Consider the following 16,673-nt stretch of genomic DNA (forward strand, 5'->3'; position numbering starts at 1 on the left):
TCCCCATTATTTAGTTACATAAACTTTTGACTAGGAAGAAAAAACCTAAAGCAACATAAAATCAATAAATAATTTAAGACCGCAAATGTTCAAAATTTAAATACATAACTATATCATTACATAATTTGTCCATTAACAATGTATTTGTGGGGGTATATGGAGAATTTATTTAGTATTGGGAACTCCACCTAAAACAGCATTAGAAAGCTATCTGGAGTACTCCTGGGGTAGACTTATGGTCATATAGTATATGTTGAAGGAAGATCTAAATATAGGTCTTTCCTGTCTGTAAGGCTGGTCCTCTATCTACTATGCTAAGATGATTCAGTGGCAATCACTACACAAGGATTTTTTGCATATGTAAATATATGTATGTATACAGATATATATTTCTAGATATGTGTGTGTATGTGTGTGTGTGTGTGTGTGTGTATATATATATACATATATATGTGTGTGTGTGTGTGTGTAGATATATATTTCCTAGGATCCCACCTATTATGTTAGCAAAATGTAAAAGCTAATTTAAGAATTATGGCATTGAAAAAAACTTCAACATGTATAATCTACATCAAATTGCTTGCCTTCTCAACTAAGGGGAAGGGAAGAAGGGTGGAAATTTAGAACTCAAAACTAAAAAAAAAATGTTAGAAAAGTTTACAGGTAATTGTAAAAAATATTTAGAAAAAAAGGAAAAAATGTTCAGGTAAAACTGCTACAAAATTCAAAATTATATACAATTATAGTAAGCTTCCATTTAACCAAACCATCAGTCATGCCAAATAACTGGCATACTTACCTTTTACTTTTTTTTAAAATTAAAAGAGACAAATAATATCTGATATCAGGGATTTATTTAAATTTTAAAAATTGCAACCTCCTAGTTATATTACAAAAATACCACAAATTCAAACAAATTCAGCCTAATGTCTTAAGCCCTAATCCTAATGACTTTCATATGTTGATTATCTCTAATTTATCCTGTATGTATGTGTGTATTGTTTATACATAGTCATTTGCATGCCATCTCCCCCATTAGACTGTGACTCCCTAGAAAGTAAGGACTATTTTATTGCATCTCCAGCACTGAGCATAATGTCTGTAACATAGTAGGTGCTTAACAAACGTTTACTGACTAAAAAAATTGACTAAATCTACTTATTAAATTATAAATTCATGGGGAAAAATAACTATCTTTTAAAATTATTTTGTATTGTGAATTTAACAAATATGAATATTTCAAAATAAGAATATCATAAAAGGAGGATTTTATGTGAAACTGTAAACTCCTATTACATGCAGCATTTAAAAAAGGATATATTAAATTCAACCTGGTCATAAACCTTCCCTGCTTGTCTGTGTCTTCTGGGAACTTCTTTCTGTTTTATTCTGTTGTTTTAAAAAACAACTCATTGCTCTTTAAAAAAAAATCTATATCATTACTCACCAGCTCTTTTTCCCTCCCCCCACAAACTGTAACAAATTAATATGGTCAAATAAAACAAACATATTGTCTATGTCTAATAATTCATATCTCATTCAGAACTTCTAGAGTCCAGACCACTATCTTTCTAAGAGGTAGGAGGGATATCATCAGTCATGACTGGCATTGATCATTGTCCTGTAGTCTTTCAAAGTTGGTTTCCTATAAATTTTTATAGTAACTGTATAAGTTGTTTTTTGCTCACTTCACCTTGTTCAATTCAGGTCTTCCTGTGTTTCTCTGAATCCACCATATTCATCATTTCTCATCATAGTAATATTCTACTACACATATACCAAAGTTATTCAGTCATTTTCCAATTGATGAGCACCCACTTTGTTTTCAGCCCTTTGCTATTACAACAGATCTTTCCCTGTCTTTTACCTATGTGTGGTATATGCCTGGTAGTAGTCAAAGTTACTTACTCAAAGATATGAACAGTATAGTGACTTGTAGGGAATAGTTCTAAATAGTTCCACGCTTTCCACAATGGTGCATTAGTGTTCCTGTCTTCTCACAGTGTTTCCAGCAATTACCATTTTCCTTTTTTTTGTCATTTCTGCCAATATGATGGGTGTGAAGCACTTTGGAGTCATTTTAATTTGAATTTCTCTTATTATTAGTGATATGGAGAATTTTTCAAATATAGTTACCAACTGCTTTGTATTCTTCATATTTTTTGATCATTTATTTATTAAAGAATAGAACTATGTCCTTTTAAAATTTTAAATATATTTTGAGCAAGAGAAACTATTCATTTCTATTTGGTATCAAGATCTTGGACTTCAAAGTGATGTATCAGTAATTTGAACATCTCTGGAAATATGGTCATATACCTTGTTACTCTATACAATTTTATACCCATCAATTAATCAGTAGGAAAGTAGGCTCCATTTCATTTATTCTAAACTGAGGTTTCTGCTTTGTCCCAAGGGCATTTTTTTTACCCCCAGACTCTGCAACTAGTATTTGTGGATTCCACTAGTATATTTCAAGCCTAAAAGTGTCCTGTGGCCAGATTAATTTGGGAAATCCTCATCTAATAGTCTAAAGACTGATCTGTGGTATTCTCTGTATCAGTCATTACCGTTTACCTCTAGTCTCTACTGCTCCTCTGTTCAACTGATCCTCCAACATCTGCCAGATTGATATTCCTCAATAACCGGTCTGACCATGTCACCCTGCTGTTCAAAAAGCTTCAGGCATCACCCCCACTGCCTCAAGGATAAAGTACAAACTGTTTGACATTTACAAGCTAGCTTCAAACTCTCTTTCTAGACTGCTTTCAAATTATTTCCCACGTATAAGTTATCTGAACTGTGTTCTCACTGAACTGGCCTACTTGTTTATCCCCGGTATACTCCATCTTCCCTCCTGTGCTTTTGCCTAGGCTGTGTCTTCCAGAACTGGAATGCTTGCTCTCTCTTACTTAAAGGCCAGCAAGAGGCCTTTCATGATCCTCACAGCTGTTCAATGGTCCCTTCCAAAATAACTTTGAGTTTACTTTGTATTTTATATTTCTGTAAATGTTACTTTGCCTCAGTAGAATGTTAGCTCCTTAAGGTCAGACTATTTTCATTTTTGCCTTGATATCCCCAGTAACTACTACAGTGTCTAACACATAGCAGTTACTTAATAAGAGCTTACTGAATTATTACTTTATACAATTTTTGGACGATCACTACTTTAATAACCTGAAAAAACTTAGAATTTAATTTCCCTTACCTGACATGTCTGCTGAGTCTCCTGTAATGGAAAAGCAGCAGAAAAATCATTAGATCATAAATAATACACATGATAAGGAACAAAAATTTCAAAAACTATGATTGATCAACACTAGCTTTTAGGTCATCTTATAATTCATCAATACTGGTAGTATTGCTTTAAAAATGAAGCAATAAATAGGAACTTAACTATATCATAGACCAAGATAAGTTACATGAGCTAAATTCGGGAAATAATTTTTCTTTGGTTATCACAAAAAAGCCATAACACATTTCATATATTTATAGGAATAGTCTTCCAACTTTTTTGAGTGCACAACCCATTAGAAAAAAAGTTTTTGAGCACACAGTGCCAATATTTACATATTTATAAATTATGTTATTTGTACTGTTGTACTTGTAATTATGCATACTATATAACACAGAGAAATTTAAAAGGGATTAAAGATGAAATAATATTTAGTCTTTACTCAGAGAGACACTAGAATTTACTGAGTAGTGGAGTGATATGGTTCAGACTTGAGCTTTCAGAAAATACTTTTTGGCAGCTGTGAGACAGAATAAAAAGGGGAGAGACAAGGAAGAAAGACCAAGTAGCAAGGTACTGAAATAGTCCTGGTGAGAAATAACGAAGGTATGAACTAGAGCCTAACAGGAAAGTAGAGGCTACAGGAATACTCCAGAGGGATGTCTATGTTTAGTATAGTGCTATATTTTTGTATATTACTTTGAATACAGAAAATTTCCAAGAGCACTAAAATACTTTCCTGGTTAGAATAGACACATATAATAATGAAAATGTGCTAAGGTCCAAGAAAGAGTAACACACTGAGGGAAAGTTTTCAGCACATCAGTTTGACTTCTTTAATGTAAACAATCAAAAGATTTAAAAGAAACATAAAGGTTGCCATGTCTATTAGATACTCAGTCTAGCTCTGAAAGTCATAATCAGTGCAACCAAAAACAACCCTATACTTCATTTCTTTGCAAATTTTCTGATAGCTGGTATGACCAACTGGCCAAATCTATAATGGACTGATTCACACTAATCATAATATGGTTGATGTAAGGAGACAAAGTGTGGTATGGGGGACAGAGAACTTGCCTCCATCTTGAAAACCTGGGTTCAAGTTCTTGCCTCTGACACATACTGGTTATTTGCATAATATATCAGTGCCCAGAGGAACTCTTAAAGTATAAATTACAAGCTGATCTGCATTGTTGGAGAGAGTCTTGTCCCAAGAGTTCCCTGAAATGAAAATGAAATAACATCTGCCCCAAATAGCTAATCTGATTAAATTGACCATATCTGATCATTTTGCTTCTCTAGATTTTCTTCTAGATTTCTCTAGATCTAGTATTTTTTTCATTCTTGTATAGTGCTTAAGAAAGACATGTGAACCAAGATAAGAGGTTCAAAATAAAAGAACCAAATATGAAAATAAGAGTCAGAGAAAAATTATAATGAACAAAAAAACTTCACCAATAAAAGACTTTCTCTTGGCTATCAAATGCTATCAGGTTCAATACTTATTCTAAATCAGTTCTCTCCTCTCTCTCTCTCTCTCCCCCTTTTCCTCCTTCCCTCCTTCCTTTTGGTTCTCTTTTCACTATTTCTCCTATCAAATTCTTCCACTTGATTTTAAAGCTGCTAACCATGAGTTGTTTGATGCTTAGAAATCTCTGTTTAAGGAATTTAATTTTAGCCACAGGAGTTTGCATGCAATATACCAACACTGAGGAGAGTGCTCTACACAAAATAAATTGAGGAAAAAGGGATTGGGAGCAAATAAAAACTGAATACTAGAAAAAGGCTTAAAGCAATCAAATATATATGTGCATGTTATTTTCATTTTTTTCAAGGACATTCAGTATCCATAAAAACATCTTCTAGCAGAAAATCATTTGCCCAGAACTCACAAGACCTAGGTGCTTGTCTCAGTTTCTGCCATTCACTATTTAATCTTTTGTCAAGTAACATTTTTTGGCAGGGGAAGCCTCATCTGAGAAATTAAGTATTATACAATTCTAAGATAAATGCTTCAGAATTCCATTGTATTACTGAAATCAGACTTTCTATTTCCCTTTAATATCATCTGAATTAATGGAATTAAGAAATGGTATCATAGTGTGCAAAAAACTGAGTATGTCTCACTAACACTAATAAATAATAAAGCATTTACTTGGAAACCTCCATTTGTTATGGCAGAAACGTTTCAAAACAACAGCTTGGATGAAATGTGTAGCATGGATCTGACTAATATGTTGTTACTGCCAATAATAATACAAGTAGTCTACATTTATGTTGTATACTTCTCATATATCTTCCTTCATTTGTTCATCACAACAGCCCTAAGGAAGTTGGAGTATGTCCCTCCTTTCTCCTTTCATAGCAAATTTCTATAATCAGGCCAGTTGAATAGTAGAAGTTTTTGTCACTGCAATACTAAATATTAATTAATACTAAAACATCTGGGTTCTATAACAGGATGCAAGTGTGAAAGATCTTAGTATTTTTCATCTTTATTTATGGTTAACTCTATATCCTATGTTTCTTGCTGACAGTTATATTCATGTATAAGACTAGGTCTTTAAAGTACCAAATTCCTTCAAGATGATGTAAGGGACATATACACACACACACATATATACAACACACACATGTGCACACATATACATATATGTGTATACGTATATATATCTTCAAAAATGGGGGAATAAGATAAAGATTTAAGTTTTTCAAATTTAATGGAGTAGTAAACTTTGATAAAGCAATAAGATTAGACTTAGACATCTAAGAACTAGAATGCATATATACATATAGGTGTGTGTGTGTGTGTGTGTGTGTATACACATGCACACATACATATTTTTGCTTGGCTTCCAATGGCAATGTTTCCAATGGGAAATACAGTCTTTGAACATGTTTTAGTAATAATAAGGTCTCAAAATTGGATTAAAGATTTTACATATAAAATTATATTAATAATTGTAAAGGAATTTAAATAATTTTTTTCTTTTCCCACTATTTTGAAGTAACTATGTGATAAAATTAAAAGATGGGAGGGCTCATTTTCTAAGGCAGGCAGGCCTTCTTTCAGGTTGTGAAGACACTTTCCATATCAGACACAAGGTTTGGGTAAAGACAGAAAGAGCAAGTCGTATGTAAAAACTGAAATTCTCTGAAGTTTCAGGTGAATTATATGGGTTCCTAATTTGCTGTTCTTACAGTTCTGTTGTTAAAAGGATTAGATTCATAAAGTTTGAGCTAGTTTTTATCATATGAACTATTTATTGGAAAAACAAATTTAGAAGGTTGTACTAAATAGTAGCGAATCTTGTTATTGACAGATTTTAGTACAATCACCTAGATATCTCTGTAAATGACTTGGAGCCAGAGCAGAGAAGCAGATATTCTACGAGACGTCGCCTTTTGAATTGCCCTAAGGACAAGGACTATTCCGGAATGTCCAAGGAAAGATGCTTCCAGCAATGAGACAACTACGTGGGATATCTGGGACTCAAGATAAAATGTGCTGATTAAGTGAACACTGGGAGTGGGTTACCAGGTTACAAGAAAACTTGCTGTTATTTAATATTGATAATCATTGGTGTATTGCTCTGGCTTTTGTTTGTTTGCTTGTTTATTTCATGGTGTTCATGCTTACTGAGTTTTCTCAGTGACCCTGGTGATATGTAAATCTTCCCTTTCAAATTAGGACATGCTGAGACCTCTAAGTGGTTTAAACTATAACCTGACTTAGTTTACTTACAGATGAGGAAACCTCAGGCTTGTTGTCTAGACAACAAAGTTGAAGCAGCAGGGTCCAAGACACAAATCCACGGCAATGGTTACCTTTTACTCCCAAAACTATTTTTAGTGGTATATTCATAACTTGAACAAAACAAACAAACAAGTAAACGAGAAAGAGTACAGAGATAACAAACATACATAAATCCCAATATTTTCTTCCATAAAAATGTCATATAAGCCTAACATTTTTCATTTATACATTTATACAATTCTTTTTAAAAATTACAAACATACCTACTTGGCCAGTTGCCACTACGTTGATAAATTTGGGGTGCTGATTTATAGTGAGGCACAGAATATCATCATTATGTTCCTGATAAAAACTCTGAGAGCCTAAAATTAAGAACATGTATTAATTCACTGTTTACTACTGTAATGCATTTTAAGAACAAGAGTTTGAAAACATTTAAGTAGAGAAGTAAAATATTGCTTATTCTAAACTAATGGTGTCAAACTCAAAGAGAAATGGATTGCTGCAGGCAGTACGCTGACATAAAAGGCCACAGGTGAACATTACTCATGTTGGATTTCATTTATTTTGTTAAACATCTCACAATTACATTTTAATCTTGCTTAGGCAGCACTGGGGAGTTCTGAGGATGCATGTGGCCCACTGCTCTGAGTTTGATACCTCTGTCTAGAATATATCTAGGTTGCAGCAATGAAGTGAAATGCTTTCATAATTTTCTGCCTATTTCATAGTAAAAAAATATTAGTGGGAAAGCTAAGAAATACGTAAATAAATATTTCACCAATATGTTCAATTTTTCATCAAATGATGGTTTGGGTAATTTAATTATATGATGATGATAATAATAGCAGCATTTAATTTAATCCTCAACATCACCAAAAAAAGCTAGGTAGGCATTCAAAAAGTTACTTTCTCTAATTTTTAATTAAAGAACAAATCATGAAGAGTATAAGAGTAGATGTATTACTTTTTTGGTTTTCTTCATGGCCTGACCCTCTTGGGTTTCTTGGCTGTTGGATCCTAGTCCTACATAATTGATACTCATTCTTCACATCTTTTAATTATTCACGATGACTGGACAACTTGTTTGTATTTCCATAACAGGTTTATCAAGAAGTACTGTTTCAAAGTATTATAGCATGCATAACTGAATTAATATTGTAATATAGCTCCCCTTCTGACAGTGATGTCACTAGGAAAAACTGTAGTATAAAGAAGTCCTTTCCTATTGTCTTCGTGGTCATTCTAAGAGAATTATCACATTTAATAATAATGAAATATTCTAATTTTAATAGCCTCCTCTATCTTAAAGTTATTATTACTGTGTGAGGTTTCCCTAATACTAAAATAGTGTTTTTGCAGCTTAATTTTAAAAAAAAGGGGTGCAGTTTTCCCAACCTGTTGCCACATTGTGTAAGATCCCAACAGATGCAGTGTGGTAAATTATATCATTGCCATCATTCAAATAGTGAACATTGTTCCTGCAATCTCTGCCTCGATAGCCAAAAACAAGTTCCAACACGAGGTCCTATCAAGAATAAGGATACAGCAATAATGAAATTAAAATCCTTTAATATACTTTTTTCCAAAGCTTTGTTCTATGGATAATATATTAGCATACTTCATAAAGCTAAATTTTGTGTTGTACATATTTTTTAAAATATCATTTGGTGTTTGTAAGACAGAATCATAAAATTAGACTGATGCCATATTTTCTAATTCTAGGCATACTTTTGCACAGAAAACTTTTTTCTATCAATTAAAGTTAGGTTTTCCAGGGATTCTTTACAATGCTTAGTGTATTGTATGTACTTAAAGAACGCAAAATTGTAACACACAACACGGAAAAGACATCCTCTTATCCAAAGAGTTTTGATTTTTTCTTTAAAAATCTGATAAGAATCAGATTGGGAAAAAGAACATGTCCTCGATATGTATTCTAAGTTGTTTTGTTTTTTTCTTTTTTTTTACTATTGCTAAACATTCTAATATTATTAATGACAAAGTATTCCATGTATCTAAGTCATAATTACTCCTGATACAAGCAGTTAAATTTTTCAGCCTACTGACAGATCCAACAACAATAAAATTTCAAATCAAAAGTAATGCATTTGTAACTTCATCAGAGATTGGATTAGCCTGAAGTCTAGAAATTCTTTAGGATCTGACTCTGTCTGGGGTTCTGTTCAGTGAAGGGATTTTAAAAGTCACCACAGACACTATGAAGAAGAGCACACAAAAGCTCTGCTTTGATTAATACCAAATGGAATCCTCCTTACCTCGACAGGCCTCTTTTTTTTGCCAACGTTGTTTGTCTGAAGTTTTTCAGGCTGTGGTAATGCCCTACTAACTGGTGGTCTGAAATAGAGAACTGTGAATAAGAAAAGGCGGTCTGTCACCCATTCTGTCTTTAAAACTCTTCTACTCTATTGTCTGAAAAGAGAAAACTGTGAAATTAAACTGTCCTCACTGTTTTAATACTAAAAATCTTTATGAACACTAGATTACCATCAGAAGACGTGGGTGTAAGTCTCAGCTCTGGCACTCACTAGCTATGAAATCAGAGGCAAATCACAACCTGAGACTCAGTTTCCTCATCTATAAAAGAAACAATGATGTTTGCACTTTTTACTTCAGAGGATTGTTTTGAGGAAAGTGACTTGCAAACTGTAAAACATTAAATAGTAATTTAAAACTGTTATCAATCCACAGTAATATGTGGTTGTAGTTTCTTAAGAGTTTTTCATTTATATTTTAATTTCTATATTTTTCATAATTTAAGGTATATTATTCTTAACCCTCCTATCCCTAAAAATAAAGTGAACAGGAATTATAATCTACAGCGTAAGGACTGTAACCTTATTGAGGATAAGTTTACATCCATTATATCCTAGACTGTAATGTTATTTTAGAAAACTCGAGGTCTGACATAGTCAAGAGTAAGAAAAAAGCCATATATAAACCACTCCACTTTAACAATGTCTCTTGATCTACCAATCATAATGTGACCACTTACTAAATCTGTATAGCATAAATCATCAAGGATTTAAAAGCATTCACTAGGTTTTTAAAACCTAATTAATCCTCATAATATTCTTATGAGGTATATAGGAATCAGGTATCCCCAATTTTACAACTGAAGAAACAAATGTAAGGAGGTCAAGTGATTTGCTCATTTTCACATAAGCTAATCATCAAACTGGGAATAAAAGTTAGGGAATTTTAAACTCAAACCAATGTTTTGTTTTTTTCTGTAATGTACTGATAGGGCATAGAAACATAGAAGGAGGGAGCATGTAGAAAAAGGAAAAGAGAGGAAATCATGTTGCTAGTTAATCCATACAGTTCTTTGGTCCCTAATGCCAAATCAGAGCCCAGAGTGACAAGGGAATTACATGGGGTGGGGAACCTGCAGCCTTAAGGCAACATGTGGCCCTCTAGGTCCTCAAGCGTGGCCATTTGATTGAATCCAAACTTCACAGAACAAATCCCCTTAATAAAAGGATTTGTTCTGTAAAACTTGTACTCATTCAAAAGGCCGCATCCAAGGACCTAGAAGGCCACATGTGACCTCAAGGCCGCAGGTTTCCCACCCCTGGAATAACCACTAGGAGCTGGGAAAGTAATGGTACAAATTCTTGAATACAGCAGCTACATTGCTGTTTACCAGGCACAGGTAACCTAGTGAGATGAGTATATATTATAGAGGTTGCTGGCATTCTCAGACTAATTTTTCTCACTTTATGACCATGAGGCTGCTTTTAAAAATTATATAAATGAAAGCCTTTTAACTGGAAGGACTTTTAATCTATAATTGTTTTAATTTTTTTCTATAACATAATCTTTCCTCAGGAATTCCTTTCTAATAAATGAACAACTAATTTCCAACATTTCAAAATTGGAACAAAACTCTCTAAATACATTTTCATGCTTTATAGGTAGCAAAGAGCTTTTTTGCAATTGTTTTTTCCCTATCACTAATAAATCAGCAAGTTCCCCTCTTATTTATAAGCTTCCATTCCTTCACTGTCAATACATTTCTAATTTTTCTCTTCCTTAATCTCCACAATCTTGAGTGCCTGCTTGCTTTATGAATCAATTTTAACAAACTGTGATCAGAACCAGGACTTCCTTGTTTTCAAAATGCCTATTATTTGACAGTCAAATGTGTAGGTTCATTAATTCTACATATGCTACTACTTAGGAATCTTAAACTCTAAGAGAAGGAGGATTAAATGATTTACTGAGTACTCAAAATTAATTTTACTGAACTCTGGCCATAACATAACATAACAGCACAAAATCTGGTATATGGAGCTATCTTGAACTCTAAAGAAAGCAGGTTAAGAATAATAATAATAAATAATAATAAAGAGCTCACATAGCACTTGTAAATCATATAGTACAGAACCAATGAATGGACTCTGAGGACAGTATTATAATACAACATCAGTATTAAAAATATTTGAGAAAGTTTATTTTTCATCCAAATCCTCTGCAGAAAACTATACTGCACAGGACCAGGAAGAAGTTATACAACATCAATTAACATTACCAGGTGATGAGGGACGATTGACATGCAACAGATCTTACCCTGGACCCAGACTTCCGAACCTGTTGCTTCACAAAGACATTGGCACTCAAAAGCAGAAGTTAGCAAGGGGAAGGATCTCTCCACCTATAACTGGTACTTGCTATGAATCCCATGTGTTCGTTCATTGAGACAGTTAGGCTATAATATACAAGCTATGTATTCCCATAAAAGAGAAACACATTTCACATTATGAACCTCTTTCAGTCTATAGGAGCTTATTTAAAATCCTTTGCTTATTTTACATAAATGATATGAAAAAGTGAATTTTTCCTTCCTATCATTATTCAAGAATTCTACAGACTAAAATCCAATTAGATAAAGCAAATTCAACTTAAACATCAATAATAGCTCTTCTAGAGATTAGCAATGATTTGCCAAATGGAATAGTTTGTACAAAGAGGAAGTTTGCCAGTCAAATACTAGATAAAGCTTTTATTACAGATGCATTTTACTAAAAAGCAAAAACATTAAGTATTATAGTAAAAAAATTAATAAATAAAAGGCTATTTCAGTGGAACTCTAACCCTGAAACAAAATGTAAAAGTTTAAAGATAAGTGAGGTATATTCAGCCAATGACAACTTATTAATGATGAAGATGAAAAACACTGATATATAAAATGAGGAACTATATATATACAGTATAGCAAAAGAGAAGAATTACCTGGAACCCCTTTTCAGCAGCAAGTAAAAAAAGAAAAATATTACAAGTTTGCATATTAGCTATTTGTAAAATGTTTCTATTTTACATGTAACAAAGGGTTTTTCCCCCTTTCTTTAGCTTATGCTTCCTGTAAGAGACTTATATTCTTCCATTCATTGTGGTGAAAGGTTAAAAAAACAGATAAGAATGAAAATAGAGGATTACAAGTTTAGAATTAGAAGGGCCCTGGGAGAGTGTTAGTCCCTCAAGTTACAGATGAACTAAAGCCCAGAGAAGTAAATGAACCCGCCTAAATGGTCAGGAGCAGAGTCAGTATTCAAACCCAGGTCCTCGACTCCAAATTCAGCATTCTTTGTAGTACACCACATTGTCTTTCTAGGCTTTATGTTGTGAAGTAAATTTGTCATCCTTGTTTTTCCTGTCTTATGTATTTATTTATTTAACTTTTAACATTCATTTTCACAAAATTTTGGGTTCCAAATTTTCTCCCCATTTCTCTCCTCTCCCCTCCCCAAAATGCCAAGCATTCTAATTGCCCCTATCACCAATCTGCCCTCTCTTCTAACATCCCATCCTTCCCTTGTCTCCATCTTCTCTTTTGTCCTGTAGGGTCAGATAACTTTCTATACCCCATTACCTGCATTTCTTATTTCCCAGTAGTAAGAACAATACTCAACAGTTGTTCCTAAAACTTTGACTTCCAACTTCTCTTCATCCTCTCTCCCCACCCATTCCCTTTGGGAAGCAAGCAATTCAATATAGGCCATCTCTCTGTAGTTTTGCAAATGACTTCCATAATAGTCATGTTGTGTAAGACTAAGTATATTTCCCTCCATCTTATCCTGCCCCCCCATTGCTTCTGTTCTCTCTTTGGATCCTGTTCCTCCCCAAGAGTGTTGACCTCAATTTGCTCCCTCCTCCCACTGCCCTCCCCTTCATTATCCTCTCCCACCCCTCCTATCCCTTCTCCCCCATTTTCCTGTATTGTAAAATAGGTTCTCATACCAAAATGAGTGTGCATTTTATTCCTTCCTTTAGTGGAATGTGATGAGAGTAAGCTTCATGTTTTTCTCTCACCTCCCCTCTTTTTCCCTCCACTGAAAAGTCTTTTGTTTGCCTCTTTTATGAGAGATAATTTGCCCCATTCCATTTCTCCCATTCTCCTCCCAATATATTTCTCTCTCACTGCATAATTTCATTTTTTAAAGATACTATCCCATCCTATTCAACTCACTGTGTGTGTGTGTGTGTGTGTGTGTGTGTGTGTGTGTGTGTGTGAGATCCCACCAACTACCCAGATACTGAAAAGTTTCAAGAGTTACAAATATTGTCTTTCCATGTAAGAATGTAAACAGTTCAACTTTGGTAAGTCCCTTATGACTTCTTTTTGCTGTTTACCTTTCCATGCTTCTCTTCATTCTTGTGTTTGAAGGTCAAATTTTCTTTTCAGCTCTGGTCTTTTCATCAAGAATGCTTGAAAGTCCTCTATTTCATTGAAAGACCAATTTTTCCCCTGAAGTATTATAGTCAGTTTTGCTGGGTAGGTGATTCTTGGTTTTAGTCCTAGTTCCTTTGACTTCTGGAATATTATATTCCACACCTTTCGATCCCTTAATGTAGAAGCTGCTAGATCTTGTCTTATCCTGATTGTATTTCCACAATACTTGATTTGTTTCTTTCTAGCTGCTTGCAATATTTTCTCCTTGACCAGGGAACTCTGGAATTTGGCCACAATGTTTCTAGGAGTTTCTCTTTTTGGATCTCTTTCCGGTGGTGATCGGTGGATTCTTTCAATATTTATTTTGCCCTCTGGTTCTAGAATCTCAGGGCAGTTTTCCTTGATCATTTCATGAAAGATGATGTCTAGGCTCTTTTTTTGATCATGGCTTTCAGGTAGTCCCATAATTTTTAAATTGTCTCTCCTGGATCTATTTTCCAGGTCAGTTGTTTTTCCAATGAGATGTTTCACATTATCTTCCATTTTTTCCTTCTTTTGGTTTTATTTTGTGATTTCTTGGTTTCTCATAAAGTCATTGTCCTCCATCTGTTCCATTCTAATTTTGAAAGAACTATTTTCTTCAGTGAGCTTTTGAACCTCCTTTTCCATTTGGCTAATTCTGCTTTTTAAAGTATTCTTCTCCTCATTGGCTTTTTGACCCTCTTTTGCCAATTGAGCTAGCCTATTTTTCAAGGTGTTATTTTCTTCAGCCTTTTTTTGGGTCTCCTTTAGCAAGGTGTTGACCTGCTTTTCATGCATGTCTCTCATTTGTCTTCCCAGTTTTTCCTCCACCTCTCTAACTTGATTTTCAAAATCCTTTTTGAGCTCTTCCATGGCCTGAGCCCACTGAATATTTATTTTGGGTGTTTGGGATACAGAAGCCTTGACTTTTATGTCTTTCCCTGATGGTAAACATTGTTCTTCCTCATCAGAAAGGATGGGAGGAGATATCTGTTCACCAAGAAAGTAACCTTCTATGGTCTTACTTTTTTTCCCTTTTTTGGGCATTTTCCCAACTAGTTACTTGACTTTTGGGTCCTTTGTCAAGAGTACGGTATACTCTGGGAATCTGTGAGATCTCAGTTCCTCCAAGGTGGCACAATCAAGCGTGTACTGGTCTGGATGCAGAGAGGGATTTTTGTGCCCAGAATCTTAGCAGATACCTCTCCACAGCCACTTGGCCTCCAGTTCCCAAGTCAACACTGGGGGCTGATTTTCAGATAAGCTGGATGGGCAGGGCTGCTGTTCAGTGTGAGACAAAGACCAGCTTTCCCAGGGCCTCCACCCAGGTCGGAGGTAAGACTCAGCTCTTCAATGCCCCCAGGGGTTTTTACGCTTCAATGATGGAGCTTCCATAAGGGCTGCTGTGCAGGCTCTGTGGCCGCTGCCTGCTGCCGGAGCTATTGGAAAGCTCTTCTCCCTTCCTGGCCTGCTGATCAGACCCCAACACTGACCTTTGGGGCCTGTGGGCCGAGGGATCTGAGGACCTGCTACTGTGACTGGAGATTCTGCCCCCAGGTGTCCTCCTCCCAGAGTCTCGTTGTGCCGCGCCGCTCGGCCAAGGCTGGGCTGGCCTCCACGCTTGGCTCCGTGTCCAGTGCAACCAACGTTTCCGTGGGCCTTTCAGGTCACTGTGGGCTGGAAATCTCCTCCATTCTGTTGTTCTCCACTTCTGCTACTCCAAAATTTGTTGAGAGTCCCTCTCAAAGGTATTTTATGGGCTGTGGGGAAGACCCTGCGTAAGTGCGTCTTCTTAGTCTGCCATCTTCGCTCCACCCCCCATTATTTCAACTTTAAATGAAAATTTCAAGATCATCTTTGGGCTACAAAGTCTATCTCTTTAATTCCAATACAGTCACAGGGATGCTATATGCCTGTAAATCCTAGAACACCATAATCTCAAAAGAGTTAAAATTGCAAATAATCTTAAGGTGAATGGAAAAGAATTTAGTGGGCAGTAAGTAGACTAAAGTGTGACCCAAGATGACTTACATGCAAAAAGTGGCATTAGGCTTTTATTGGGAATAGGTATGACTGAAAATGGAGATCAAAGTCAGAAAAAATAGACAAAAGCATCAAGATACTGAAAGAGCATGAGAAGTGTTTCTAGTATGTGAGGTTAATCCTCTGTTGAGAAACTATGGTACAACTGAGTGGGATAACCACTCAAGATGAGAGGATGTGAAGGGTTGTAATCTGTGTTGGTAGAAGAATTCACACCAATGACATCCACACTCCTTCTAAGTATGAAAACATTCACCCTACAGTTTTTGTCCTGAGGCTGTTTTCCTGACTCTGACTCCAGACCCTGGCATTCCTGATGTGCTGTGTCCTCAGATCATGCTTTCCTCATGGGGGTGGGATCAGACTAACTCCTATACTTACACCATGCCTTAAGTACCTTCCTCTAACCCCATTCTGCTATTCTCCAACCCTCATTTTGCTATGAAAACAATAATCAAATAACACTACCACTCCTGGAAAGGACATGTCCCATCTCCACAGGCAATCTACCATACCTGCTGTTGCCTCAGAATCAGCCTCCTTAGGTGAGAATACTTGAGACTTCAGTTCATTAGTGCCCTGAACCTTGCCATCTCCTTCTCAGTGCAGTGTGTTTCCTGAAGAAAGGCTGCTTAGGGCCAGACCAGGCAAAACAACCATTTCCATTTATATCAGCACAGGGTATCTTCCATTTCCTGCTGCCAGCCCAATGTCCAAAATGGAAATGAGGAGAACCCTCAGTGCACAGAAAAGCAATCTTCCTTTGGACTTCAAGTCTCCTGTCTCCCGCTGTGCCTGTACTCTGAGAGTAGAGGAGTGGTGTCCTCCACTCAGTGATGAATAGTTTCACACCTGGTCATACACATTCCAGTTACTTTGAACTCCTGTAGATCATTATCCAAATACCACTCCACACTCCCTTG

The 16,673-nt window shown here is 35.4% G+C and overlaps 1 protein-coding gene across 12 annotated transcripts in view; it reads right to left on the bottom strand.

Moving 5' to 3' along the window:
• Nucleotides 1-16,673, bottom strand: part of EML5 (EMAP like 5) — a 211,038-nt gene that overhangs the window by 38,731 nt on the left and 155,634 nt on the right. For 10 of the 12 annotated variants that reach the window (XM_072625213.1, XM_072625209.1, XM_072625212.1 and 7 more), the window contains 4 exons: nucleotides 9,272-9,350; nucleotides 8,391-8,520; nucleotides 7,256-7,354; nucleotides 3,209-3,229 (listed from right to left, as the gene is read on the bottom strand). In XM_072625213.1, coding sequence (XP_072481314.1) covers nucleotides 3,209-3,229; nucleotides 7,256-7,354; nucleotides 8,391-8,520; nucleotides 9,272-9,350 — 329 coding nt within the window. Of the gene's footprint in view, nucleotides 1-3,208; nucleotides 3,230-7,255; nucleotides 7,355-8,390; nucleotides 8,521-9,271; nucleotides 9,364-16,673 lie in introns of those variants that run through there. The other 2 variants (XM_072625220.1, XR_011970740.1) reach the window with 2 other exon arrangements.

Source organism: Notamacropus eugenii, chromosome 7, assembly GCF_028372415.1.
Source record: "Notamacropus eugenii isolate mMacEug1 chromosome 7, mMacEug1.pri_v2, whole genome shotgun sequence".
Taxonomy (NCBI): domain Eukaryota; kingdom Metazoa; phylum Chordata; class Mammalia; order Diprotodontia; family Macropodidae; genus Notamacropus; species Notamacropus eugenii.